This window comes from Dichotomopilus funicola (assembly GCF_033296635.1).
Source record: "Dichotomopilus funicola strain CBS 141.50 unplaced genomic scaffold C8A04scaffold_2, whole genome shotgun sequence".
NCBI classification, from domain to species: domain Eukaryota; kingdom Fungi; phylum Ascomycota; class Sordariomycetes; order Sordariales; family Chaetomiaceae; genus Dichotomopilus; species Dichotomopilus funicola.
In genome coordinates this window covers 960,060-984,797 of record NW_026944023.1, presented here as the reverse complement: position 1 = coordinate 984,797, position 24,738 = coordinate 960,060, and the positions used below count along the sequence as shown (strand labels likewise).

At 55.3% G+C, this 24,738-nt stretch overlaps 9 protein-coding genes across 9 annotated transcripts; 6 read left to right on the top strand and 3 right to left on the bottom strand.

Annotated features, from left to right (window-relative positions):
- Positions 1-797: 797 nt before the first annotated feature.
- On the top strand, positions 798-2,559 carry C8A04DRAFT_8806 (uncharacterized protein; the record flags this gene model as incomplete). The annotated part of the gene is made up of 2 exons (XM_062785246.1): positions 798-880; positions 1,116-2,559. 2 exons carry the CDS (start codon positions 798-800, stop codon positions 2,557-2,559), a joined length of 1,527 nt encoding a protein of 508 aa, XP_062641236.1.
- A 1,569-nt stretch (positions 2,560-4,128) lies between these two features.
- Positions 4,129-7,191, top strand: C8A04DRAFT_33948 (uncharacterized protein; the record flags this gene model as incomplete). Its single annotated transcript, XM_062782663.1, has 5 exons — positions 4,129-4,224; positions 4,276-4,446; positions 4,502-4,822; positions 4,878-6,586; positions 6,648-7,191. 5 exons carry the CDS (start codon positions 4,129-4,131, stop codon positions 7,189-7,191), a joined length of 2,841 nt encoding a protein of 946 aa, XP_062641235.1.
- Positions 7,192-8,273: 1,082 nt separating this feature from the next.
- C8A04DRAFT_33947 (uncharacterized protein) lies at positions 8,274-10,185 on the top strand (the record flags this gene model as incomplete). The annotated part of the gene is made up of 5 exons (XM_062782662.1): positions 8,274-8,441; positions 8,530-9,413; positions 9,508-9,788; positions 9,876-9,991; positions 10,057-10,185. 5 exons carry the CDS (start codon positions 8,274-8,276, stop codon positions 10,183-10,185), a joined length of 1,578 nt encoding a protein of 525 aa, XP_062641234.1.
- A 730-nt stretch (positions 10,186-10,915) lies between these two features.
- On the top strand, positions 10,916-12,058 carry C8A04DRAFT_24421 (uncharacterized protein; the record flags this gene model as incomplete). The annotated part of the gene is made up of 3 exons (XM_062779142.1): positions 10,916-11,253; positions 11,345-11,847; positions 11,958-12,058. The coding sequence occupies 3 exons, from the start codon at positions 10,916-10,918 to the stop codon at positions 12,056-12,058; spliced, it is 942 nt and encodes a 313-aa protein (XP_062641233.1).
- Positions 12,059-12,702: 644 nt separating this feature from the next.
- C8A04DRAFT_24420 (uncharacterized protein) lies at positions 12,703-13,251 on the top strand (the record flags this gene model as incomplete). The annotated part of the gene is made up of 1 exon (XM_062779141.1): positions 12,703-13,251. The coding sequence occupies one exon, from the start codon at positions 12,703-12,705 to the stop codon at positions 13,249-13,251; it is 549 nt and encodes a 182-aa protein (XP_062641232.1).
- A 231-nt stretch (positions 13,252-13,482) lies between these two features.
- C8A04DRAFT_24419 (uncharacterized protein) lies at positions 13,483-13,928 on the bottom strand (the record flags this gene model as incomplete). Its single annotated transcript, XM_062779140.1, has 3 exons — positions 13,483-13,654; positions 13,716-13,777; positions 13,878-13,928. The coding sequence occupies 3 exons, from the start codon at positions 13,926-13,928 to the stop codon at positions 13,483-13,485; spliced, it is 285 nt and encodes a 94-aa protein (XP_062641231.1).
- A 678-nt stretch (positions 13,929-14,606) lies between these two features.
- On the bottom strand, positions 14,607-17,516 carry C8A04DRAFT_33946 (thioredoxin reductase; the record flags this gene model as incomplete). Its single annotated transcript, XM_062782661.1, has 7 exons — positions 14,607-14,671; positions 14,745-15,563; positions 15,669-15,871; positions 16,294-16,819; positions 16,883-17,194; positions 17,258-17,393; positions 17,484-17,516. 7 exons carry the CDS (start codon positions 17,514-17,516, stop codon positions 14,607-14,609), a joined length of 2,094 nt encoding a protein of 697 aa, XP_062641230.1.
- A 601-nt stretch (positions 17,517-18,117) lies between these two features.
- On the top strand, positions 18,118-18,990 carry C8A04DRAFT_24416 (uncharacterized protein; the record flags this gene model as incomplete). The annotated part of the gene is made up of 1 exon (XM_062779139.1): positions 18,118-18,990. The coding sequence occupies one exon, from the start codon at positions 18,118-18,120 to the stop codon at positions 18,988-18,990; it is 873 nt and encodes a 290-aa protein (XP_062641229.1).
- Positions 18,991-19,311: 321 nt separating this feature from the next.
- On the bottom strand, positions 19,312-24,706 carry C8A04DRAFT_33956 (amidase signature domain-containing protein; the record flags this gene model as incomplete). The annotated part of the gene is made up of 10 exons (XM_062782665.1): positions 19,312-20,247; positions 20,322-20,834; positions 21,369-21,892; positions 21,964-22,095; positions 22,165-22,267; positions 22,548-22,549; positions 22,620-22,621; positions 22,844-23,079; positions 23,157-24,585; positions 24,669-24,706. The coding sequence occupies 10 exons, from the start codon at positions 24,704-24,706 to the stop codon at positions 19,312-19,314; spliced, it is 3,915 nt and encodes a 1,304-aa protein (XP_062641228.1).
- Between the last annotated feature and the right edge of the window lie 32 nt (positions 24,707-24,738).

Here is a 24,738-nt window from a genome sequence, read left to right as displayed (position 1 = left end):
ACCCGTTCCCAAAGGAGAAGCGCAATTAGTGTAGTACAGTTTTGCAATTTTCTCACCATTTCCCCTCATGTTTATCTTGTCTGAGATTTATCTTTTCTGCAAAGAATTCAATTTGCAGTTATCCCCACACAATAAGTTCGAACCAGCAGATCCTCGTGACTGCCAGGCACAGACCCCAACCCCTGTCTCAGATGCTCAACGACCCACCCGGGCTGCATGGTTGCTGTGGCAGTGGGACTTGGTCAGCCACAAACGTCCCTTGAACATGCTCGCGTTCCGTTGCTTTGCTTGAAAGCTGGTCAACAGTCGGTTGGTTTTCTTGTTCTCGCGCATTTGTCCGAGTTAATATTCCGTGCAACCCCCTTCATCACTTTTTGTATACTTCTATTTTCCCACTACTTCTCCTCCCGCAATTAGACAATTTGTATTAACGTACAAAGGCATGAAAGTCAGCCACAAGCCAAGCAAAACCCAATCAGTGCCAAGCATAGAAATCTTGAAAACGACGTTCAAGATCTGTCCAGTTTCCGCTCTTCCCTCGCGCCGAACTTCGTGATCTATTCTCAAGATCCCCTCCGTCTAAAGCCCTGGGATTGAACTACACAAAACAAACAAAAAGCTGTTCCAACCGGTGTGTGCAGCTCTCGTCATCAGCCACACTTAAGCACACGCGCGGCAGAGACAACGGCCCAGCATCAGACCCGCTTTGAAGTGGAACGCCCACCCCGATCCATCCCCCTGGCACCCCAGGCCCATTGTCTTTGTATCCAGACTCAGCAGCAGCAACCTCACCAGCAATGCGAACCAAGCTCGTGAAGGCCCGGCCACACTCCGATCAGAAGCCGGCTTTTTCGATTCACCAAGACGACCAACATAGTATGTCAAAACCTCTCCCCACACGTTCTGTTATGTTCTGGGTTGCCGGGTGTCCCAGGGTTGGATGATCAGGGCTGGCCCTTGGTGAAAGAATGTCCACCCATGCACGAAAGGCCGGGACACGACGTGCCCTATGTACGCAGCTGCGGGTTTCCTCACGGCCAGCCATTGAGGAGTCTCCCGCCGAAGCCAACCTGCAGCTGGCCCCTGGGTACCATGTTTATTTTGGTGGCTAATAGGACATCTCCCTTAGACTCCTCGTCTGTGACCGTCGTACCACCCGAAACAGTCTTGCCCACAACATCAAGCAAGCAGACGCCGACTAAGGCGTCGAGGTCCCTGCATGAGCGTCCCTCGCCCCGGTCAACGCTCTCCCTCGCGTCCCAAGGCACCGTCAACTCCGCCATGTCACGGATAGTCACAAGCGGATCCAACGGAAAAGCGGTCCTTCCCGCAGCCGCCCCTTCTCTTTCTCCCCGGGCTCCAAACCGCATGAACTCAACTATCCGGGCCGTACCGAGTTACAACGATAGGCAAAGGCAGTCAGAGGAAGATTCTGGCACCGAGGGAACACAGTCGCACTCCACATCGCGGGATTCAAAATTCTCCAGTTCACTAAACAGTACTATCAGCATGACATCTTCCAATTCGCAGCAACGGATACAAGCAGCAACATCTACTGGGATACCAAGAAAGCCTTCGTACAACAAATTGAAATTAAGCGCCGCCGAAATGCCGCAGACCAGCAACACCAATGACGGCCAGCCTGACGAGTCGCCCCAATCCAATCGAAACCGACCGAGCGCCAGCGATATCCCCATACGCGAGAGCAGCCTCAATGCCACCGCTACTGCCACCGATCCCAGGAGTGGCCCCAACGATGCGTCTATCAGTGCTACGGAAGCTTCACTGTCGAATGGCTGGGACAACTCGGTTGGTAAAGCGGGGTTGGGCAAGACGGGCAGAGTCATCAATAAGTTGGTGTCAGACAACGAGTCGCTGAAGCGCGATATTCAAATTGAACGGCTGCGGGCCGATGAATCCCGGCAAGAGGCGCGCCTGTTGGAGGATAAATTGGAACGGGTTGTCTCCGATTACGAGTCGCGTTTGCTTGAAGCTAATGTCACCAAGACGCTGCTGGCACATAAGGAGCGCCAGGTGATATCCCTTCAAGATACAGTCGAGCTAGAGCGGCAGCGGGCGGTTGATGCGGCTGGGCGCGAGCGCGTGTGGAAGGACGAAATGGAAACAGCGCGCGCAGACGCCAAACGCCAAGTTGAGGAGGCTACCAACTATGCCGCCCTGTGTGAGGGTCGCTACAACGCCATCAGCGGCCACTGGAAGGACCAAGGGGTGGAAGTCAAGCGGGCCATGAGCAAGATGCGGCAGGAAGTCCAAGAGCTGATGGTGGAGAGGAAGAAGGATGACGAAAAGATCGAGACACTCCGCGAGCTGTGCGACCAACAAGACGGGAACATTCGGGAGCTGCGGACCCAAAAGGAAGACATCGCAAGGCAGTTTGAGCAGTACAAGGCTGAGCAGGAGCAGTGGTTGCGAGATATCAAGCGGAAAGCGGACGAGAGGGAACGCGAGCAAGAACGGACGCTGCAAGAAGCTCGGGACGCGCTGGATAAGTTAAGGTGGGCCTTGAATGTCAAGGAGAAGATCAAGTGGGCGCAGTGATGAAGGGGAGGTATTACAGAGGTTCAAGGCTTGTGGCAAGACATTCGCAAGCAAACGAGCCAATGCAGTGGCGCCACGAATGTGGCACCAGTACTTTTTGCTTGGTTGTTTCTCCGGGTTCCAGAGCGGATTTTTTTTCTTCCCCTTTTCCATTTCCTTTACTTCCCTTCATCCATCGAACCTCATCGGCGGCTTACGACAAACATAATGACCACACCGCCCGACCAGGCTGGGCATACGGGCGGATCGATAGACCAGTTTGTTTATCTTTTCTTCTTATCGGGCTTGGGGCATATCACAGCACAGGCACGCAAAGCGAGTGGACATCGGTGCATTTCAACAGCGGTATATCAACCTGAGTTCGTCGGTCATTTAGACAGGTTCGTTTTATAAGGCCGTCTCTTTTCATTTTCCCTTTTTTTTTTTTTCGCTCCGTGCGTTCTTCTCCTTTCAATCTCTGGTCTAGGGATAGGAGCGCCAATGGCAGGGCGTTTTGGCGTTTGTCGAAAAGGGGGTCATGGAGTGGATGGTGGTCACAGCAGGCGCAAATGAGAGCAGAGATCACCGTGCTGCTTCCACCCTTCATACTTAATTTATCGATCTGTCTTCTCGATACCGTTTCTCTCCTGGGTAACTTCATACTTAAGCAGTCAGCACTGGTATGTCCCTATCCGTTCCTGGCCCAACTACTAAGTTCTCACGTTGGGCTTATCAGGGATAAGGAATAGTCAAGGGGAGTGATTGGTTTTGGTTTGCCGGCAACAAAAAGACAAACGAAGCACTTCCAAGCGAAGGCTGCTTGCACCAGGACAGTACCACACTAACAGTATTTGGCTTTCCCATCCAGAAAGATCAAGTCATATTTTGCTACCTACCTACCTACACCATACAAAGAATACATTTATTCATGTACTTGTTAACGTTCCGCTCCTGTGCTGTTCACCCATGGGCGGAGCATGGACACACCGACAAACACGGATTGCCCGAATTCTTCATGCTACAGACCCTCGTAAGAATACCGCTCTGAGGAACCGGGCCGGCCACTATTGGAACCTATACAACCCGGAAACTTCTCGAACTGCCAACCGACCCGTTTTCCGGTACTCAGCCCCAAGGGCCTTACGATCGCTCTTTCCCGGTTAGGTCGACTTCCAGCTTTGCCGGCCATCCCATTTTGGCAGTAAAGAGCCCTAGGATAGGTATTCGTTTCCACAGCCAAGCTCTACCGTGACCTTTTTTCCATGCCCCATTTCCATGCGTGTCTGGTGGGGGTTTGTACCCTACATCCAAACGCACTCATCTACCTGGGCGGGTTATCTCGGGAGTCGCAAACTTCAAGGCCCAACTTGCAAGCATAATCGAGAAGACACTACTCCGGTCGAGAACCTATCAACCCGGTGGTAAGAAAAAAAATATTTCCCCAGCTTCTCCGATTTTCCCCAACACTCTCCACCCAAGCCCGTTGTGCCGGTACAAGTCGGGGCCTAAACGCTATCCCAAGTGTGGTGAAGCTGACGAGACCCAGCTTCGGATTTCTTCTTCCTCATCGCTTTAGCGGTACTTGCCACCATGGCCTCCCTCAGCGAGTTCTACCTGACGACCCTATGGTCCTACAAGCCCGAGACTGTGAAGCGAATGATCGAAGAAATGAGTTGTATGGGATTTGTAAGTATTCCTTGAATCTCTCCATCGGCCTAGTCTGACGTATGTTTGCAGGACGGGGCCGAGTTCACGTACGACAGTGAATACGATTGGTTCAAAGTCACCTGTCCCTCGAGCCAGGAAGATGCTATCCGGATGAGTTTCGATGTTGTCGCCCGGGATTTTGAGGAAAAAGCATTTGATGGGTACGAAGATGACATGCTAGACTACAACGATATCTTGAAGGTATGATTGTTTGCTCCGAACTCGGAAACATTAGGGGTGCGCTCACACTTGACAGGACCGTTTTGACAACGAATGGTTCAGCCAGAATCAAGAAGCTGACTCACATGACGGAATTGCCGAACCGAACGAGGCAGACATTCACCCCGGCGCACTTGTTGGGAGTCCTATTACTGATGTCTGGGATGACTTGGACAAGAACAACGAGCCCTACACGGTCGAGGAAATACTTCAAGAGAAGGACCAGGTTCTGTTGGAGAAGGAATTGGGCGTGAGGCTGGAGCCGTGGTTGAAAGGCAAGTTAGTACGACTCGAGGGGCCTACCAGGGAGTCCATCGACACAGCTTTCGAACGACTCAGAGGGTTGTTAATATTCAGAGTGAGCATACCAACTACTACCAAAATAAAGGAGGAGCGGCGACTAATTCCCACAGAAACGTCTTCCCCGCTTGGTCCACATCAGCCATGTTGTCTACGCAGAAAATCACGCTAAGGAAGATGCACCCGGATTTACGGCCGACATTCGGTACTTGGCTAACATCGACCCTAAACTGGCCTCATCGACTCTTGTTGACCATACGTTGGTTGAACAGCTGGACGAAACGTACAAAATGATCTATCGACAAGGTTGTTCCATACGCGTTTGCCTTTGGGCCCCGAGCCGGAACTGTTATGTCTCCATGTTCGGCCCAAAGGTCGATGTTCGCCTGAGGGACAGAACGATACTACGCAGGCCTCCAACCATGACCTTCAGGGTTGCTGAGCGTGTTGAATTCGTGGGCGAAGAGGCAATTGCAGCGGCGAATATGGTGAATGAGTGGATAGATCGCATTGCTCCCGCGGCCCACGATGAGCCAAACCCTGTGACAGAGACTCGGCCAGTCGCTGGGGAGCGAGAAATTGGAGGGAGGGGAGACCTGCTCGACTTCGCGAACGGTGGGCAGGCGTCGTGTCTCGGAACGCCTGACACGACAATATCAGGAAGCCTCTCGAAAAGACCCAAACCCATCGATTCAGCGGCGGACCCAATTCAGGCTCCCAGACAGAACCTCGCAGCCCTCGGCATAAAACAGGATATAACAGCCCTAAACATGCCGACGGGATCTCGGGATCTCGAACTTCCTTTTACCGGGGACGACTGTCTTGTTGACATGTTTGCTGCGGTACAGACAAGTGCCGTGGGAAGCCCAGTGGAGAAAGTTAAATGGGGAATGTCTCCATTGATTCCGTCCCCGGCGGAAACTCCGCGAAGCGGTTCAGCCGCCCCTGACAGACAAGCTCCAGGCCGAAGGGGCAATCCTACACAGACCCTAGACCGGGAACCGCCGGCGCCTCGGAGTGACTTTCGGCACCCCCAGAGCGGAGCAACGGAGCGACCAACCGGCTCGGTCAAAACCACCTCTTCGGCAACCGGGCAGACCACCAAGTCCGTTGATGCTGGTGATAGTGTCAACCTGCGCCGGCCTTCCCCCATGCAACATCAACACAGGGCCGTAGCTACCAAGTCCGAAGATGAAAGACCCGGCCAAATGTTCGTAACCGAGGAGTTCGTGGATGAACTTGAAGGGGCGTTGACCAGACACTTGAGCATTGGACCTTACAGGCGAGGAAACGTTACGTTCCGGGCGGAGTTTGGTCGTATAATTCTTGAGGAAATCGACCCATCTGGCCTTGCTTTCAATTGCGCGGAAACGGCCAGCCACGGATGGACCAAGGCAGAATTACTGAGTAACTTGAACAACGATCTCCGAGAGAACAAGAACATTCTTTTCACTAAAGTATTGTCGACATATGCTTACGACATTGAAGACATGATCAACACGAAGGTCGACGGGAACCGGCTTTGGGAGGATAAGCCGAAGCACGTTCGGGCAGTGTACTCGTTTCATTGCAGCCTGCGGTCTGAGAAGGAGCTATCTCCGTTCATCATCGACATTGAGGACAATGACTCAGGAGGCGGGTTTACTTATACGGCCCGAACTGCCTACGACGCTCCAGGTGCAGTCAAGCAGGTACCCGTCTACATCCATTCAATCTGTCGCCATTGGGACCTACGAGTTGTGACGTCCCATATCCAGACGGATGATGTGGATGCTATGTACGGAGCCTTTGCCAAGTATTTAATAAACTCACTAAGCATCCAGTAAGTCGCGACATATTCCACTAAGCAATGGAGAGGAAGCCTGAGCTGACACCGTTCCAAGGACGACGACTAAGGGCGGTACGGAGATTATGTTTGCAGTGCCGGTAAACCTCCCGGTTGAAGTCAAACAAGTCCGGGTCCTCACCAAATGGCGTCGGCATAGCCTTGACGGCAGATCCGCACTGGAAGTCACCGAAGTGCTGGAACTAGCTACTGCGCCATACTCTGAGGGGCCATACTCTGGGGCGGCTTATAACACGTACGAAGCAATGCGTTCTCACCCCTGGGTGGGCAAAACCAATAAGAAAAACCGGGACGAAGGCAAACCTGCGCGGTGGTATGAGGTTGCGGTGGTCTCGCTCGAGCTAGAGGCTCTCTGCAAGCAAAACACCCGCCTAGGCGTAGGCGAGAAGGCCAAATGGGACGCCAAAGATCTCGGGGATACTGGAGTGTTGTCTTCTTTGTACGGCCCGGCCTTGCATATGGTGCGACAAATGGATCATGTTGGGAGGCTGGACAACAACCATCTCTCGGGGGCTTACGGCAGGTTGCTGCTCCAAAGCAACAAGGCCGTTACCCAGGTGCCAGGTGCAATGCCGGCCTAGTTACCGGGGAGGATTGTTGACCGCGTTGACGGAGAGGGATGTGGCGTAGATTTGAGTTGGAGCGGCCAGTTTGCTTGTTTTGAGCTCAGCCAGATTTGGACGTTGAGGTTAACTGCTTGTTGAAGCGATGTGTATAAAATGTGTTCAATGCCGGAGCCGGAGCTCTATGTACTTGACCAATGCGAGGAGTTATTCTACATGGTAAAGTGTGGCGTTTCACTGAGAGGCTGTCCCGTCAAGGAAAAGGGGCGCGGCAGCTTTTAAGTTCTGGGAGACGAGCTCCACTCACCAACTTGATACTTGCACATCTCTCGAACATTCTTCTAACGCTCCCTCCCAACGCATTCTCTTTCTTTTGGCGGTTGCATGCGAGACTAGAACTACACCTCTGGTAAATAAGGTAAATAAGACACGGGCGAACTCCAACCCCGCACTCCCTCTGTCAAAAAAATTCCATCGTGTTTCGTTACATTGGCTCTCCGAATGCAGCTGTCAAAAAGGATGGCGTCATGCCACTCATGGGGGCCCCAATCCCAGCAATAGCGCTCGGATTGAGTGGGCTCGCGACCCCCTACAAAAAACATGAAGGGTTCGAGACACCGAATGGCGCGATTGGGGTGCATGCTGATGTCGAAAATTTCGGCTCTCTCATAGGCTCTTTTGTGCATACCTCCTCCCACGCGAGGTCGTTTTTTCTGCTGCCTTCGAAGTTCCCTCGCCGAATGGCCCCTGCAAGTGCCAGCTGCCACGCTCTAAAGGGCGATTTCTGGTATGCGAAGGGGAACCTTACCCCATTCCATCAACCGTCACACCAGCTATCGCAGTAAGGTTCGGGCCATTTGGGAGTGGGATGACTGGGCACCCCGGCACTCGGGTTGCAGATAATATATTGCCATGCGACTTGGTGTCGCACTCACAGCATGTATTTAAGATCTAGGTAGCCTCGCGTGCTCCACTGTCTTGTCTTAAATCTTGAATAACAACGCGAGATCACCGTCGTCGGGCAAACCTACCTACCTTTCTAGTTTATTTTTTTCTCTTCTCATCAGTCATTACCGACTGCGCTCATTACTCCCAGCAATATGGCGGATATCGAAAAGGGCAGTAAAACGCCCTCGGATGTCGATGGCGCCAAACCCGCTCTGCGCGAGGATGAGGCGTCGCTTCACCTGGGCGACAACACCGCCATCCTCCCTGAGGGCCAGGTCGATCCCGTTTACGAAAAGAAGGCCAAGGTTCTGAATCGTGCTGTAAGTCTAACATTGCCGGTCTTTACATGAACGACTACATTCACTCAAAACAACTTCGGTCAAACCTGACACTAATTCTGGTCTCCAGATCCAAGATATCGGCATGGGCTGGTACCAGTGGCAGCTCAGCGCGGTCATCTCATTCGGCTGGGCGTCCGACAACCTCTGGCCCATCGTGACCTCTCTCATCTTCACGCCCGTCAAGAACGAATTCGGCCCACCACGCCCACCGCTACTAACACTAAGCCAAAACATCGGCCTGCTCGCGGGCGCGCTCTTCTGGGGGTTCGGATGCGACGTATTCGGGCGCAAATGGGCATTCAATCTAACCCTAGGCATCACGGCCATCTTCGGCACCGCCGCGGCCGGTTCCCCCACGTTTGCCGCCATCGGCGTGTTCGCCGCGCTCTGGTCCTTCGGTGTCGGCGGTAATCTCCCCGTCGACTCGGCCATCTACCTCGAATTCCTGCCCGCCTCGCACCAGTACCTCCTGACAGTGCTGTCTGTGGCCTGGGCCATCGCCCAGGTCATCGCCACGCTGGTGGCCTGGCCGCTGCTCGGCAACCTCACCTGCCAGGAGACCGACACGACCTGCACGCGCGAGGAGAATATGGGGTGGCGGTGGTTTTTGATCGTCATGGGCGGGTTGACAGTGATCATGTTTATTGTGCGGTTCGGGCTGTTTACCATTTACGAGTCGCCTAAGTACCTGATGGGTAAAGGGCGCGACGAGGACGCTGTGCGCATTGTGCACGAGGTGGCTAAGCGCAATGGCAAGGAGACGACCCTGACGCTGGATGACCTCAAGGCGTGCGAGCCCGCGGGCTATGTGCACCAGGCCAAGGCCGCGGATGCTGTCAAGCGTAAGCTGGAGGATGTTAGCTTTGACCGGGTTAAGGCTCTGTTTGCGACGGGGAAGCTTGCGCTGTCTACGGGGCTGATCATGGCTGTCTGGGCGTTTATCGGTCTTGGGTACGTCTTTTTATACCTGCCTTTCTTTTTCCTTTTGTTACGTCGCCATTTTGGGAGGAAATAAGAGGAGTTCGAAGCTGACCAGGTAAAACAGATACCCCCTCTACAACGCCTTCTTGCCTTACATTCAAGCCACACGCGGCGCCGACTTTGGCGACGGCTCGACCTACCTGACATATCGCAACTCGCTTATCATCGCCGTGCTCGGCGTGCCCGGCGCCCTGATCGGTGGTGTTCTCGTCGAACTCCCACGATTCGGCCGGAAGGGCACGCTGGCCGTATCGACCATACTGACGGGCGTGTTCCTGTATGCCTCGACGACTGCCCTCGATTCGCAGTCGCTGCTGGGCTGGAACTGCGCGTTCTCTTTTACTAGTACGTTGCTCACTTGTTTATTATGTTTTTTTTTATATCACGGGTCCGGCAGTGTGGATAAGATGGAGATACTGACTATCTGAGCAGGCAACGTCATGTACGCCGTCCTGTATGGTTTCACGCCGGAGCTGTTTCCGACGCCGCAACGAGGTACCGGAAACGCCCTGACGGCGACTTGCAATCGTGTGTTTGGTATCATGGCCGTATGTGCTCCCACTTATTTCCATGTCGATTATTCCGTTCGATGCTGACCACATGGCGTACTTAGCCCATCGTTGCCATGTTTGCCGATCTCAACACGGCCGCGCCAGTATATATCAGCGGCGCCTTGTTTATTGCTGCTGGGCTTTTGGTTATTCTGTTGCCCTTTGAGTCGAGAGGCAAGGCCGCGTTGTAAAGTGAGGGTGTATTTGAATATAATTTGCTAGGTATGATCTAGTGTAATGGGGAATTGATGATGTGCTTGGAGGTGTTGTTCAAATCTCGATTTTGGCTATTTTTGAGTTGGGGGCCGCTGCAATAACGTGCCATGTTAAGATCACACACCTTAGCAGAAACAGCCCTGAACCCCTGATAAAGCTTTCACGGAACTGACTCTGTTTGAAGTCGTGGGATGGCTGGACTTGGACGATTCTCAATTTCAGGTTTATTCCACTTCGTCTCTTCTCTCCGCCTCTCCTGTCTCACAGTTTCCGTCCCCCTTCGGAATATACAAACGAAACCCCACTGCAGCGGCGCAGTTCCGAAGACGCGCTGGGCAGCTGGCGCTGTGGGGGCGGCAAGGCGGGCGGGAATGGCCCATTTTGGAGTTTCTCCGCCGTACCCCTACATCCGCCCGGTGGTGAGATTTCAACCGATCTTGGCCCAGGGCGCTCTTTCGTCCCAAGACGACCTAGTCAATTTCTCGTAAGATTTAAATACGGCACCCAGATCCACTTGTTATGCGCGGTGCGTGTGTCCAGCCCAGCCGGAGAACCCGCAGCGGCTAGCTAGCATGTGCCGTTGGCTGTGTGCGAGTGCACCAGATCATCTCAACTCTCAACCTGCGATTTGAAATATCTCTCATTTATTTTCTTCGTTGCTCATCGGGACGCCAAAGAAGTTCGCCTCGGGCATGTGTTGTCGAGATGGCGGATCGACTATCAACTGCGAAATACACGGTGAACGACTCCGTCAATAGTGGCTTGGAGCCAGTGCCCCATGAACAACTGCCCTGGCCGCAAAAGGAGCATTACCATAACCATAACAACTACGAGTACGGCAACAACACCAATAACCAACAGCCGACAGATCATGAAGGACTTGAGGTGGCGCATCGCTCGGGCGGGCCGAAACAGCGCATCTTGGGGCTGTCCGTGAGGACATTCTGGATCATCCTTATCATCTTGGTCGTGGTTGTCGCCGGTGCGATCGGCGGTGGGGTGGGCGGAGGGTTGGCGGCTCAAAGCAAAGCGAGCTCATCGAGGTGAGAAAATCATGCCACAAGACCAGGCGTTCCTCCCCCTTCAGATTGGCAATGCTTTGAGACCGGCTGCTGACACGGCTCATCATGACAGCCCCACGACGGCGTCCGACCAGGCGGGGGATTCATCCACAGGATCCTCCGGATCATCAGGATCACCAGCATCATCAGAGTCCTCGACTGCCACTACACCACCCTCCGATTCCCCGTCGACTACCAGCACACCAACAGCCTCCGATACCCCGTCGACAACCACGCAAGCGACTCCCGGCCAAGTCTCGCCGGCTCCATCAGACGGAGGCTGTCCCGGGGTCAACGGCACGGCCTTCACGCCTCTCGACGCGCACGGAAAACCGATGCCGATAGCGGCCAACGGGCCGGGCCAGACTTTTCGGCGTTTGTGCCGGACCAATTGGCCGTCTGGCCACCAGTACCACAACCCGGGGATTTACGACATCATCAAGCTGTATCTGCCGAGCCTGGACGATTGCATCACGGCGTGCGCTGCGTATAATGTGAATTTCTTGTCGAACAAGGCGGCGGGGAATGGGATAAGCGCGGGCGGGTTATGTACGGCAGTGACGATTATCAAGAAGGGTGAGTCCTATTTTCCCCGCTCTTCTCCCCCATTGTTTTTGTTTTTTCTTTTGTTGTTGTCGCGCTCTCCATCTGCTCAGTTCTTGTGCTGACAAATGTGGCTTCGTTAGAGGGCGAATATTGTTACTTGAAGAACGGGACCGGAAATATGGACACGTTTGGGCAACCAAATCTATATACAAGCGCCATCCTAGATGCAGACTTGTCATAAGGAAAAATATAAGGAAAAAATACTGCGTTGATCTAGCCTGGAGTAATATTCCGTATTTAAATACCAGGCACATTTTGTACATTTTACAAACCACCTACCCTGAGCCCTGTCGGATCTGAGTACCTGAATAACTATCGTCCGTGCGCCGAGCGGGCCCCGCGATTACACTGCGCGATCGCAGCTTGGCTAACGTCACACAGCAGACCCGCTGATGTGGAACCCAGGAACTGAACTATGGGCTTCGGGCTGCTCAGAAGACCGAAGCCAATCCTTTGGAAATACACTACTATGTAGAGCATCCTTCTCGGGAAAAGAGTCTCCATCTCGAGTCCGAACCGCCTTCCGAACCCCACCAACATCGTGAGATTCGTCGAAAATACGCGTCAGCCCGACCCCACAGCGTCCTTTTTCTGTATATATGAGTGTCGTCGACAACCGCATTGAATACAACTGATCACTCCCACATCCAATTCGACCCATTCCACTGTCACGAACCACACTCACCGTCTTGCATACCCCTACCGTTAATTCCTACCATCACCGAACCCGACAAATTGCTCTCCAGTTCTCCAAACCTACCCCACCCTCAACCTCCATCCAGCTTCACCTCATCCCCCCCTCAATCAATCAACAAACAAACAACCATGGCCACCACCACAGACCTCACCCGCCCAACAGCCATCACCGCCCTCCTCCTCTCCTCCCTCGCAGCCGGCGTCAACCTCTCCCTCTCGACATTCCTCGTCCCCCGCCTCCTCGAGTCCCCCACACCAACCATGCTAACCCAGTGGGCGCGCACCTACTCCCGCGGCGCCAAAACCGTCCCCACCACAGCAGCCGTCGCGGCCGCGGCGTATATTTGGCTCGGGTGGAAGGCCGGGCCCGGTGGGGGGGTGAGAGCGTTGGGACTGGGGGTGAGGGAGTTGTATTATGCTGCGGCTGCGTTGTCGGTTGGGATGGCGCCGTATACGGTGCTGGTGATGCAGGGGACGAATGATGAGTTGCATAGGTTGGAGAAGGTGGCGAATGCGCAGAAGAAGGCGGGGGTGGTGGATGTTGCTGCTGCTGGGGATGAGGTGGTTGTTCAGGAGAAGAGCGCGAAGGCGTTGGTGGATTGGTGGGGGTTGTTGAATTTGGGGAGGGCGGGGATGTTGATTGGGGGGGTTGTGTGTGGGTTGGTTGCGACGTTTTAGGGGAGGTGAGGTGAGGATGAAGAGTTGGGCATTGGGGGACTTGTTGGTCATGTCAGGTTGGGGGAAAGGGCATGAGACATTCACTCGTCACTCTGATGGTGGTCACGGTATCACGGCTTTCCCTTTGGATCGCTCCCGCAGCAGTACTTCAGCTGAATTCAGGTTCTCAACTCTCCCTTATCCCATCGCTCCGCCCCACCATATCGTCTCCATCACGCTTTGGTATGGCATCTACTTGCTGTTGCTGTTGCTGTTGCTACCCGAGTTGCCAGAAGTGCCCGACGACGAAGAACCGTAGCCGGAGCTAGTCGAGTTGCCGCTAGGCGAGGTGTAGGTAGAGCCACCGTTACCGTTGTTGTAGTACGTGCTGCCGTCCGGGTTGGAGTAGTAATAGCTCCCGTCGCTGATCATCTTTGCGTTAGCAAGCTTGAATTTGGGCCGGGACATGGGGGACAAAGACTTACGTGTTGGAGTAGTGGTACGAGTTGGAGTCGTTGCCGTAGTCGCGGGAGCAGTAGTGGTTGCCCTGGTTGCGAATCATGTTAGATGACGACACTACGGCTTGGAGCGACCGGAAACCGAGAAGAAGATCTGAAGGGACTTGAGAACAAAAATTGCCTGCTTACCTGGCTGTTGGTTCCAGAGCCGTTGTACGAATATCCGTTACCAGAAGGCATGTTGGCGATGGGTCCTGCTATGGGATTGTCGATTCTTGTTGACACTAGTGACGGTGATGATGGATTGATGGTTTGCGGTGCAAGAGAAGGGAGAGTGAGAAACAGTCGTGAGGAAGCAGATTTGCCTGCTTAAATAGTTTGTTCCTTCACGGCCCGGGAGCTTCTTTGATGAGAGAAAGTGAGGCCCACCATGCACCCGGAGACACACCTTCTGCAGATAAACAAGGATGAGACCACTAACATCCACCCTCTTCACTAATCCACGCGGGGAAGCCTTCCGATCATTTAGCATCCTTGCAACCACGGATCCGTAATAAATAGCTCCTCCTCTTCCAAGAAGACGCTCTCGAGTGATTTGCACTAGTGTAATTTGATAACATTGTCTATCATAATCCACCCCTCCTTTGGGCATCAGGTGAACCCGACGTCGTCGTGTTGGTTGAAGACGAGAGGGTAGCTAATGTTTGCTTTTCCCCATACCCCGCACGTTGAGGCGGCGTCAAATCCAATATCTCGAACAGAATGTGAGAAGCAGCTCAAAGATGCTCCAGATACGTTGCCCGCTCGGATTCTGGAACAACACAGCTGTGGCCAAAGAGTACGGTAATGTGTAGCTGTTTTGTAGCCAAAGCGATTCTCCACCACACTCGCGATCTATAATCTATAGTGTGGCCCCAGTCATTGCTCTTCTTCCAGGTCTGCTAGGTATTTTTCCGCATCCAACGCAGCCATGCAGCCCGTCCCTAGTTCTAGTTAGCTGATGCTCCCCGAAGCGGGACGAAAAATTAAAAATAAAGAGAATAAGGAGAGACATACCTGCGCTGGTAATGGCCTGGCGATACCTCTTGTCCTGAACGTCACCCGCCGCAAACACGCCCGGCACGCTAGTAAGTGTCGAGCCCGGGACAGTGCGGACATAACCATCCTCATCCGTGTCCAGCTGGCCCTTGACAAGGTTGGTAGCCGGGTCGTGGCCGATAGCGTAGAACAGCCCGTTGGCCTCGAGGGTCTCCTGGGCACCGGTGACAGTGTCCTTGACAACGATGTGGCTCATCAGGCCCTTGGCGTCACCTTTCACCTCGACACCGGCCGAGTTGAAGCGCACCGTAACCTTCTTGTGGGCCAATAGGCGCTTGGCCATGATGGAGCTGGCGCGCAACTTGTCACGGCGCACCAGTACCGTCACATGGCTGCCGTATTTGGTCAGGAACATGGCCTCCTCGGCCGCCGAGTCACCGCCGCCAATGACGACCAACGGCTTGTTGCGGAATATGGGCACGGCGCCGTCGCACACGGCGCAGGCCGAGATGCCGTTCTGCCAGTACTTCTCCTCTCCGGGGAGGCCGAGGCGGCGGGCGGACGCACCGGTGGCCAGGATCACGGCGTCGGCGGTGAGAACGGTGTCGGGGCTCCATTCGGTCGCGAACTCGAACGGCCGCTTCGACAGGTCGAGCTTGGCTACGGTCTCGCTGACGATTACGGTGCCGAAGCGCTCTGACTGCGCGCGCATCTTGTCCATCAGCCCGGCGCCTGTCACGGCCTCGGGGAAACCGGGGAAGTTTTCGACTTCGGTTGTCGTCGTCAGCTGGCCGCCCGCCGCGATGCCGTTGGCTAGGAAGCCCTCGTAGAGGACAGCTAGAAGGAGAGAGCGAGCCGAGTCAGCATTGTTCGTTACCTACTCAACCGTCACGAATCGCGACAACAGAGAGAGATCCAGACACGGGAGACCAAACCACTCACGCTTCAACTCGGCGCGGGCTAGGTAGATCGCGGCCGTGTGGGCGGCCGGCCCGGAGCCGATAATAACGACCTTGTTGTGCGACGACATCCTCCGCTTGCTAATGGTGTTTTGTATGTCGCTCTGGTGAAGGGGGCGTATCGGGTGCGAGAGCGTTGCAGCAGCAGCGACGGACAGTCCAGAAGCGCTAGAGCGGAGGGTGCGTCTTAAGTATGAGGCGAACAGCTTGACGGGTTGGGGGTTGCAGCACGTGGGAAGAAGAGAGAGGGGGGGTTCGGTTTGTCAGGGTCGTGGGACCGGAGTATAGCACTGCCCTGTGGACGGCGGGTTAATGGGTGGGTGGACGGGCGGAGCGGTATCGGGGCGTTCTTCAATTTTCCCCGAGGGGTATGGATCGTTATTGATAACAGCAAAAACCTTCTAGAAAGGCGGCGTTAATTCCAAACCAAGTGCGTTTTACTAAGCCAGGGGTCCGTCCAGAACGTGAACGTGGGGTTTGTCAGGTCCCAAAAATTCAGATGGAGGGGCAAAACAGGGGTCCCGTCCTTGGGGTTCGTCCCTGCAGATATGTGGGTTAGGGTTGGCTATGTATGTATGTCTTGGTACCTATGCACTGTACATTGTTACAATTTGCTCTGTCCTTCCTGGGGCACAGAAACGACCACTTTACCCCACGTCTCCCGGCCCCCCAAAGCCTTGAGCGCATCGGGAATCTTTTCCAGCCCAACAAACTCCCGATCCGTAAACTCGGTGCCCCTAAACTTGCCCTCGGCGATCAACTTCATAATACCCTGCCATACCGTCACCACAGTCGCCTTTTCGTGGACCGCGTATTGGCCCCAGTGGATGCCTACCAAGCTAATGTTCTTGAGCAGCACTTTGTTCATGGCGACCTTCTCGATAGCGCCCGCGGCGAACCCGACAATCAGGATGCGCCCGTTCCAGGCCGTGCACTTTGTGCTCTTGTCCACCAGACCCACGGGGTCGTAGACGATGTCGACACCCTTACCCTTGGGAGTCAACTTCTTCACGATCTCGGGCCATTTGGGGTCTTTGTAGTCAACCACATGGTCCGCACCAAAGGACTTGGCTACTTCGAGTTTGCGCTTCGTGCCAGCCGTCGCGATGACGGTCGCACCGAAAGCCTTGGCAACTGTTATTGATTTTGTTAGTCAGGGGCATTAACACCAAGTTGATAAGCTGGACCATCACAAACCTTGAACGGCGGCAAGACCAACACCACCAGCCGCAGCATGGACCAGCACATAGTCGCCGGCCTTGACGCCCGCCCGGACCACCAGGGCTCCGTAGCTCGTGGGCGCTGTGACAAACAGCCCCGCGGCCTCCTTGTAGCTCCATCCCTCTGGGACGGCCAGCATGCTCACCTCGCTCGCAACGGCCTTGGTAGCATAGGCGCCTTGTGTGGCCCCAAACACTCGGGAGCCGACGGGGAATTTGGGGTTCTTGGAGTTGGCGGGGGTGGCCAGCACAACGCCCGCAAATTCAGCACCGGAGACCCATGGGAAGGCTGGGATACGTCAGTCAGCTTTGTGGTTAGGGCTAATACAACCGGACGGCTGGAGGTTCTTACGAGGTTGGTGCTGGTATTTTCCTTGGATCTGCAGGATATCGAAGAAGTTTGTTGCCGCGGCGTGAACCTCGATGAGATACTCATGAGGAGACGGTTTCGGATCCGAGAGATCCGTCACCTTGAGCTCGTGAGGGCCCTGCAAATATCTATCAGTTGGTGATCCTCACGTTGCATGATGAGAATCCAACTTTATTTTTTTCCGTCTATGGAGGAAAGATGATCCTACCTTGACGTACTCGGCGATTTGGATGCCTCTCATGTTGATTGTTTTGACAGGCGGAATTGACAACTGCCGTTGGCCGAGTGGTTATGGGGAATCGATGCGAGAGACTTTGGTAATGCACAGGTGCTCTCGAGAACACAACCAAAGTCAACAAGTTGCGCGACGGTAAAACAGGTACAACCACACTGAATTGACCAAATTTGGATGGGAATGAACCGTCCAGCCCTTGATCTTGATGGTGCTGGAGCCCCTTGTCGTCTTATAATACGGGGGGCGCCGCCGAGCCGTGGGGATTCTGGGGAATCTTTCCCGAACCGAGGCTTGGAGTTGGATGGTCCTGATTGGCTATGAGCACTGCTTACCAAGACCCACTGAGCCAAGCTTGATTTTCTTGGCGCAACTGGGATCTTCAACGCGTGTGGACAATCTTGAACATTTCGAGAAAGCTCTCCAACTTTAAGCAAACAAACATCACGACAACTCACCCATCACGACAACAGAGCGCCCCCAAAACGTTCCTATCGATTTCAATATCCGGAACGGTCTGCGAAAGCAATAAATCCCAACATATATCTAACGTTTACTCCATTGCGATACGACTAGCGACTTGTCTCTCGACCCTCAAACACCCGCCACAATGGCGACCGACGCTCTCCTCCCGGGAGGTGCCCCAACGACCTCACACCTCGCCTCCCGTCTATTAACCCACACCTCACCACAATACACCTTCAACTTCACCCCCTTCCTCCAACGCACCTACCAACACAGCCTCTCCGCCGACCGACCCATCTGCAAAGCTTTCCTCGCCGGCTCCTGCCCCCTCAAATCCCACTGCCCCGACCGCCACACAACCCCCTCCGCCGGCCCCGGCGGCAGTGGCGGCGGCAGCGGCACAAGTAACACCCGCGATGGCGGCGGCGGTCCCGGCGGAGGAGGAGGATTCGGCTCCCTAGTCTGCAAACACTGGCTGCGGGGCCTCTGCAAAAAGGGCGAGAGCTGCGAGTTTCTGCACGAGTACAACCTGCGTAAGATGCCGGAGTGTAATTTTTTCGTGCGCAACGGCTACTGCAGCAATGGCGACGAGTGCCTGTACCTGCACATTGACCCGTCATCGCGGATGCCGCCGTGTCCGCATTACGAGCGGGGGTTTTGTCCGCTGGGCCCGCGGTGTGAGAAACGCCATGTGCGAAGGCGGTTGTGTCCTTATTTCTTGGCTGGGTTTTGTCCGGATGGGAGGGCGTGTCGGGAGGGTGCGCATGCTAAGTGGACGGCGGAGGGGGAGTTGGAGAAGCCGAAGGTTAGGGAGGAGAAGTCGAAGGAGGAGATTGAGGAGAGGGAACGGGAACGGGAGGCGCAGATGCAGATGCATAGGGATAGGGAGATGGATCGGGGGAGGGAGAGGGATGGGGACAGAGGCGGGCATGAAGGGCGGCATAAGGATCGGTTTGGTGGTGGGAGACGCGGGGGGTGGAGAGGGAAGGGGGGAAGATTCAGGGGGAGAGGGCATTAGAGTGGGGAGCATCGGAGAACTCTGTTACGGGAAAGCAAGCTTTCTCAGGTGGCCTTCAAGAACGCTCAATTTTATCCGTACAGTTGTTATTTACCCCACGGAAGCAAGCAAGACGCAGAAAGTGCGGGTTCAAAAAGAAAAGGAGGGAGAAGGGCTTGTTATACGCCCTTGGTTCATGAGCCATTCCTATGTATCCTTCCAACCCAAGTACGCCGAGTCGTGAGGTGCAGCAACAAATACTAGCACCGATCATATACATACCCAAACCCCAAAATCATAAACCCGCCCACTCATTCTGATTTAGCAGCACAATCTCTGTCATCAAAGATCAGTCCGCCTCCAAACATTCGCATCGGCGACATGTTCCAACGGCGGCACCGTAACAAACGACTCATTCCCGGCCTCATCACTCTTCGCCGACTTGGGACTCCCAAATCCCGACGGTCCATTCCCCTGCCACGCCGCCAGTTCGTCGACCCTCCTGATCCCCATCATCCACGACACCAAGCCCCGCGGCACCCACCGCCCGACAAAGCCGTACATGCCCGCGCCCAATCCGACCTGCACCGTGCTCGTTGTGATCGACCCATCCATCACGTCAAACACGGCGTTGTGCAGCTCCTTGAGCGAGCTCCCCCTCATTCCCCGGATCCGGCCGGCGCTGATGGCCGACCCGGATTGCGAGACGTAGTTCTTTCCGTATGCGTGCCGCGCCGAGTCTGGCCACGGCAGCGCGTCAGCGTCCTCCGGCGCGGAGCGGAGCCCGCCCGGTTGCAGCAGGCGGGAGTTGGCCGCCGGCGTGAAGCCTGACAAGTCAAACGAGCCGAGCTGGATGTGTGTTACGGGGATTCCGAGCGGCCCCAGCTCCCCCGTCAGCACCTCGGTGAAGGCGGAAAGGGCGGAGCAGACAGTCGCTTCGGGAGCGTGAAACGGTGGGTTGATGGAGGAGATGACGGAGGGTGTGAAGACGAGCACTTTCGGGCTTGGCCTATCCTTGTCCGACGGCGGGCCGAGGCGCGTTGTGAGGACTGGGAGGAAGGCTTGGATGGTGAGAATCGGCTGGAGGAGGTGGGTGTTAAATAGGTCGGCGAAGCTTGAGGGAGGGATCGTCGCGATGGGGGAGGTTTGGTATTTGAGCGACGGGATGAGGATGACGGATTTGAGGCTAATGTGGTGCTTTTTGCCATTCGGAATGGCCGCGTGAGGAGCCTGGAGATAGCGGGCGAATGTTTCGATGGAGGCTCCCGCGTTCGTGGGCTAACAGAGAACAATGAGTTAGTCGAGGGGTTACAAATCCAATACGAGTCTTGGGCTAAAAGCGTATGACGTACATCGGTGATGTCAATACCCAAAGGCCTGATATCTGGCCGTGCTAGGTTTTGAACCATGATCTCGTCCTCGTGGCTATTGCACACCACAAAAACGATGAAGCCCCTCCGTTCGAGGTCCAACGATAGCGACCTCGTCAGGGGCAGTGCGGGGGACCCCGCGATCACGACAACATCCATGCGGCCTCCGGTACGCGCGCGCCTCGCCCGCCGTGTCTTCCTCCATCGCGCGGTGCTCTGGTATGTCCGGTAAGCCACGTAGCCGGTCGTGACCACGACGAAGCCGACGAGCAACCTGTTCCGTGAGAGCCAATTTTGGGCTCTCTCGAGGGCGGATGTCGGCACGGCGATAATTGCGGGCGGGGGCGGCGGTAGTCGGGGCCGGAACTGCTCAGGTACCCAGTCGGACTTGGCGAGGGTATCCCGCAGCGTCTCGGCTAGTTGGTCGACATGGCGGTCCACATAGTCGGCGACATTTCGCGAGTATTTCTGGATGTCGTTGGGGAGCGACGACAACTAATTCGAGGCACATGGTGCCTGCCGGTTAGTTTGGCTGCCTCTAGTGGGGGCATTGCACAGCTTGCAAGCCCATAACAAACGCGGGGATAAAGAGCTGAAGCATACCACGTCCAAAAAAGCCTGGTCATCCGCTGACATGATGGCGAGATTGTCGGTGCAGTCCCTCGTGGTGTTCTACATCGACCGGGAAATGGCGGAAGGGGGGTTTTTGAAGGCGGTCAGACTTGCGTCCGAATGAGCTGGCAGTGGGATGGAGGGACAAAAAGCTGCCGGGTGAGTTATCGGGCTTGGGCGGCCTTATCGGTGGGTCTTGGCGCCCAAACAAGCAGTTCTGGGCCATTGATTGGCCCTCAAGATATGTTAGTTAATTCGTGCTTGATTGGGTTAGCTCAACAGCTTTTATCAAATTCAATGTTCATTTCCCTCAATATCATGGTCATGTTTCCATCTTCATTCATTCAACCTCCCGACATAGTAGGCTTACTATCAGCCCTTTCATCAGAGTTTTCTCGCAACCACCCTCAACCTGACATAGTTATAAACGTGACCCCCTCCCGGCTGCAAACACACCGTTTCCAACACCTCGACCACTTCCCGAATACACGCTTCCCTCTCCTCCCCCTCGGGCAACACCTCAAAAAACAGCTTCGCCATCAACCTCACCCACCCTTCCACCCCACTCTTATCCGCCGGCGTCGGCCGCCACTCCCTCTCCGCCTTCTCAACCTTCCACCCACCCACCTTATCCTCCATCACAGCACGCACCCACTCCTCATCTGGAAAAAACCAAGGATCAGCCTCGCGAGCGCGGGCCAAGCCCACACGCCGCGCCACAGCCGACAACAGCGCCGACCGGATCTCAGATACGTTGCCGAACCCGCCCATCTCGAAGGTGAACGTGCCGCCGGGGACGAGGGCGTCGCGGACGCCGCGGAAGACGGCTTCGCGCGTGTCTTCTTGGCGGAGGATCCAGTGCAGGGCGGCATTGGAGAAGGCCTTTGTGAAGGAGGCGTTTTGGATGTGTGCTGCTGTGGGGAGGGTGGTTACGTCGAGGACTAATTAGGGGGATGGTAAGTTAGTAGTCTGATTCAGGGAGGGAGACAGACGGGAATGACACTCGGCGAACCTTCGAATGTGCATTTCTCGGCCACGCCCGAAGACTCGGCGGCTGCTTTTGCCGCGGCGATCATGGCTGGGGAACTGTCGATGCCATGAACCTGGGCACCGATTTTGCCCATGTCAATGTTGAGAACTCCATCTGGGAGAACAGTAAGTTCGTGCTCACATATTGACTGTCTCTCTTAAAAGATAAAAGGATGGGATTTACCTCCGCAGCCAACGTCCAAAATTACATCGTCCTTCTGAGGGTCGAGCCATTGCATGGCCTTGGTAGCTAGTTTCGGTACAAACGACGCTGCATTTTGGTAGGCCTGTTTCTCTTGTCAGGAACTCCCAGTATGACAGCATGGTTTTTTATTAATAGGAGGAACGGTGGATGTGTCCAACCTCAGAAGACCAATTGTCGTTTTGCCCCGCCATGGTGTAAGTCGAGGTGTTCGTCGTAGGTAGTACCTAATAACAGAGGATCGAAATTCGAGCTGAAAATGGTGATTGCGGAGAACTGCAGCGGGGAAGCTGAGGCAGGCAGTTCCAGGTCCTTAAATACACGAAATGCGCTGAGCTCCAACCAACGGTATAATCATAACTTACAACTTGTGGTGGGCGTCTACCCTAGTTGTCGCCGATGTCGGCCGATGTCGGAGCTCACCATCAACCACTAACATCTGATCCACAGCCACATCAACTTGTTGAATTTAGCAGTCAATCGCAGTTAACTCATGGCGGCTCTGTAATTGCTACTTAACATCATGGCATAGACATATCCTCGTTAAAGCATCGCTCAAATCCTCCCTAATAATGCCCCTCCCGATATCTCACTTCACCCCCTTCAAGTCCATGAGATCACATGCATTCAGTCCAAATCATCCCAGCCCAAGAGCTGGTACTTGTCATCTCCAAGAGCATCCTCCAGCCGCTTCATGACCGCCAGCACCTTCTCCTCCTCCAGCCGCCGGCCCACCACCTGCACGCCCACGGGAAGTCCATGCATGCGCTCAGAATCGTAGAGCTTGTACGCCCCGCGCGCTACGCCGTTCAGTTTCTTCACGTTGAAGGAAGCCGGGATCTGGTCTAATGCCCTGTCCACGTGGGTGATCGGGAGCACGCCGGCGGAATAGTCGAGCTGTTAGAGAACGGTTGGTTAGCTCAAGGTTTGTGGTGTTGGATGTGAAGGTCGGGGTCGGGGTTGGGGGGACTCACCAAGTTGAACAAGAACGTATACCCGCAGCTGCTCACGGCGTCATGCATGCCGTCGTGGGGCACTGCGGGTGTAGCGTTTGGAGGCGTGATGAGAATGTCTAGTTTCTGCTCATCCCACCACTGGAACCACTTGGCGCGGTACACCTCCCTCTGGCTGACCAACTTCCAGTTCTCAAATGCAGACTGGGGCCGCCAATGCCTCACTAGACCAGCCCAGACGTGGTCTCCTTGCACATACTTCGCCCAGAGGTAGTAGAGATACCGGAACGGCGCCCAAATCCCAGCCAGCTTTTTGAGCTGCGCTGCGCCGGCATCAAGGCGCTCACCCGGCCGCCGGAAGGACTCAAACATCTGACAACCATCGGCGTTCAGCAGCAGCGAGGCAAGCTTCAGCCCCTCGTACATGTCCGGTGCTCCAGTCAGTTCCACAATCTCACACCCTTGCTTCCTCAACGCCGTCTCTGCCATCTCCAGCGCCCTCTTGCACGCCGGGCTCGGGTCGACCACCCCATCCGTTCTCAACACACCAACCCTCAACTTCCTCCCCGCATCCACAAATTCCGTCTCAACATCCCCCCGCCACGGCAGTGGATGCACCGTGTAATCATACGTCCACGGCTTCATCTCCCCCAAAATTACCTTAGCAAAATACGTCAGATCCCCCAACGTCCGCGCCATCGGGCTATACACGCTCGGCACCCCTTCCTGCCCCGGCATGCTAGTCGCAATCCCAGCCTTAGGCCACCGCCCCGTCGAGCACCGAATCGAATAACACCCCGCAAAATGCGCCGGCACCCGCACGCTCCCAGCCACATCACTCCCAATCCCGATGCGCCCACCAGCCGCCAGCAGCGCTGACTCACCTCCCGTGCTCCCGCCGGGCGTGTAGGCCGGATTGTGCGGGTTGCGCGCACGACCCCACACGTCGTTGGCGCTCTCGAAGCTGAGGAGCGTGATGGGCAGGTTGGTCTTGACGTAGGGTACCGCGCCGGCGTCTTTGAGCATCCGCACCATTGGTCCGTCTGTGGGCGCGGGACGGTTCGTGAAGGAGGAGTAGCCTACCGTGGCGTCGTACCCGCCGACGACGACGGTGTCTTTGAGGCTCACGGGGATACCCGCCAGGGGGCCGCGGAGGTTGATTTCGGCTGTTTCTTTGCCTTCGGTAGAGGAGGAAGAAGACGAAGTAAGCCACTGCTCGGCGGACGGCAGTAGGATCTCGGTCAGGCAGTTGGTGCGGGCGTGTGCCTTGAGGGCGAGCTTGCCGTATGTCCGGAGGACGGAGAGTGCTGTGGCGGTGCCGCCGGCGTGGACGGATGCAACGAGGGTCTCGATTGGCTGAGAGAGGGTCTCCTTGTCATCTGCGGTGAGTGGGCCGTGGTAGTCGGTTAGGGAAGAAACAAGGCGGGCGCGTTCGGCTTGTTTGGCCTCGCTGGGCCGAGGGGGAAAAGGCCGAGGTTAGCTTGGGGATGTTGGGCGAAAAGAAGTGATTTGGGCAGGGGTAAATTAACATACCAGTCCCGCCTGTGCTGTAGATAGTCGAGTATAAACATTGTGTCTAGTGCCTGCCAGATAATGGGTGAAG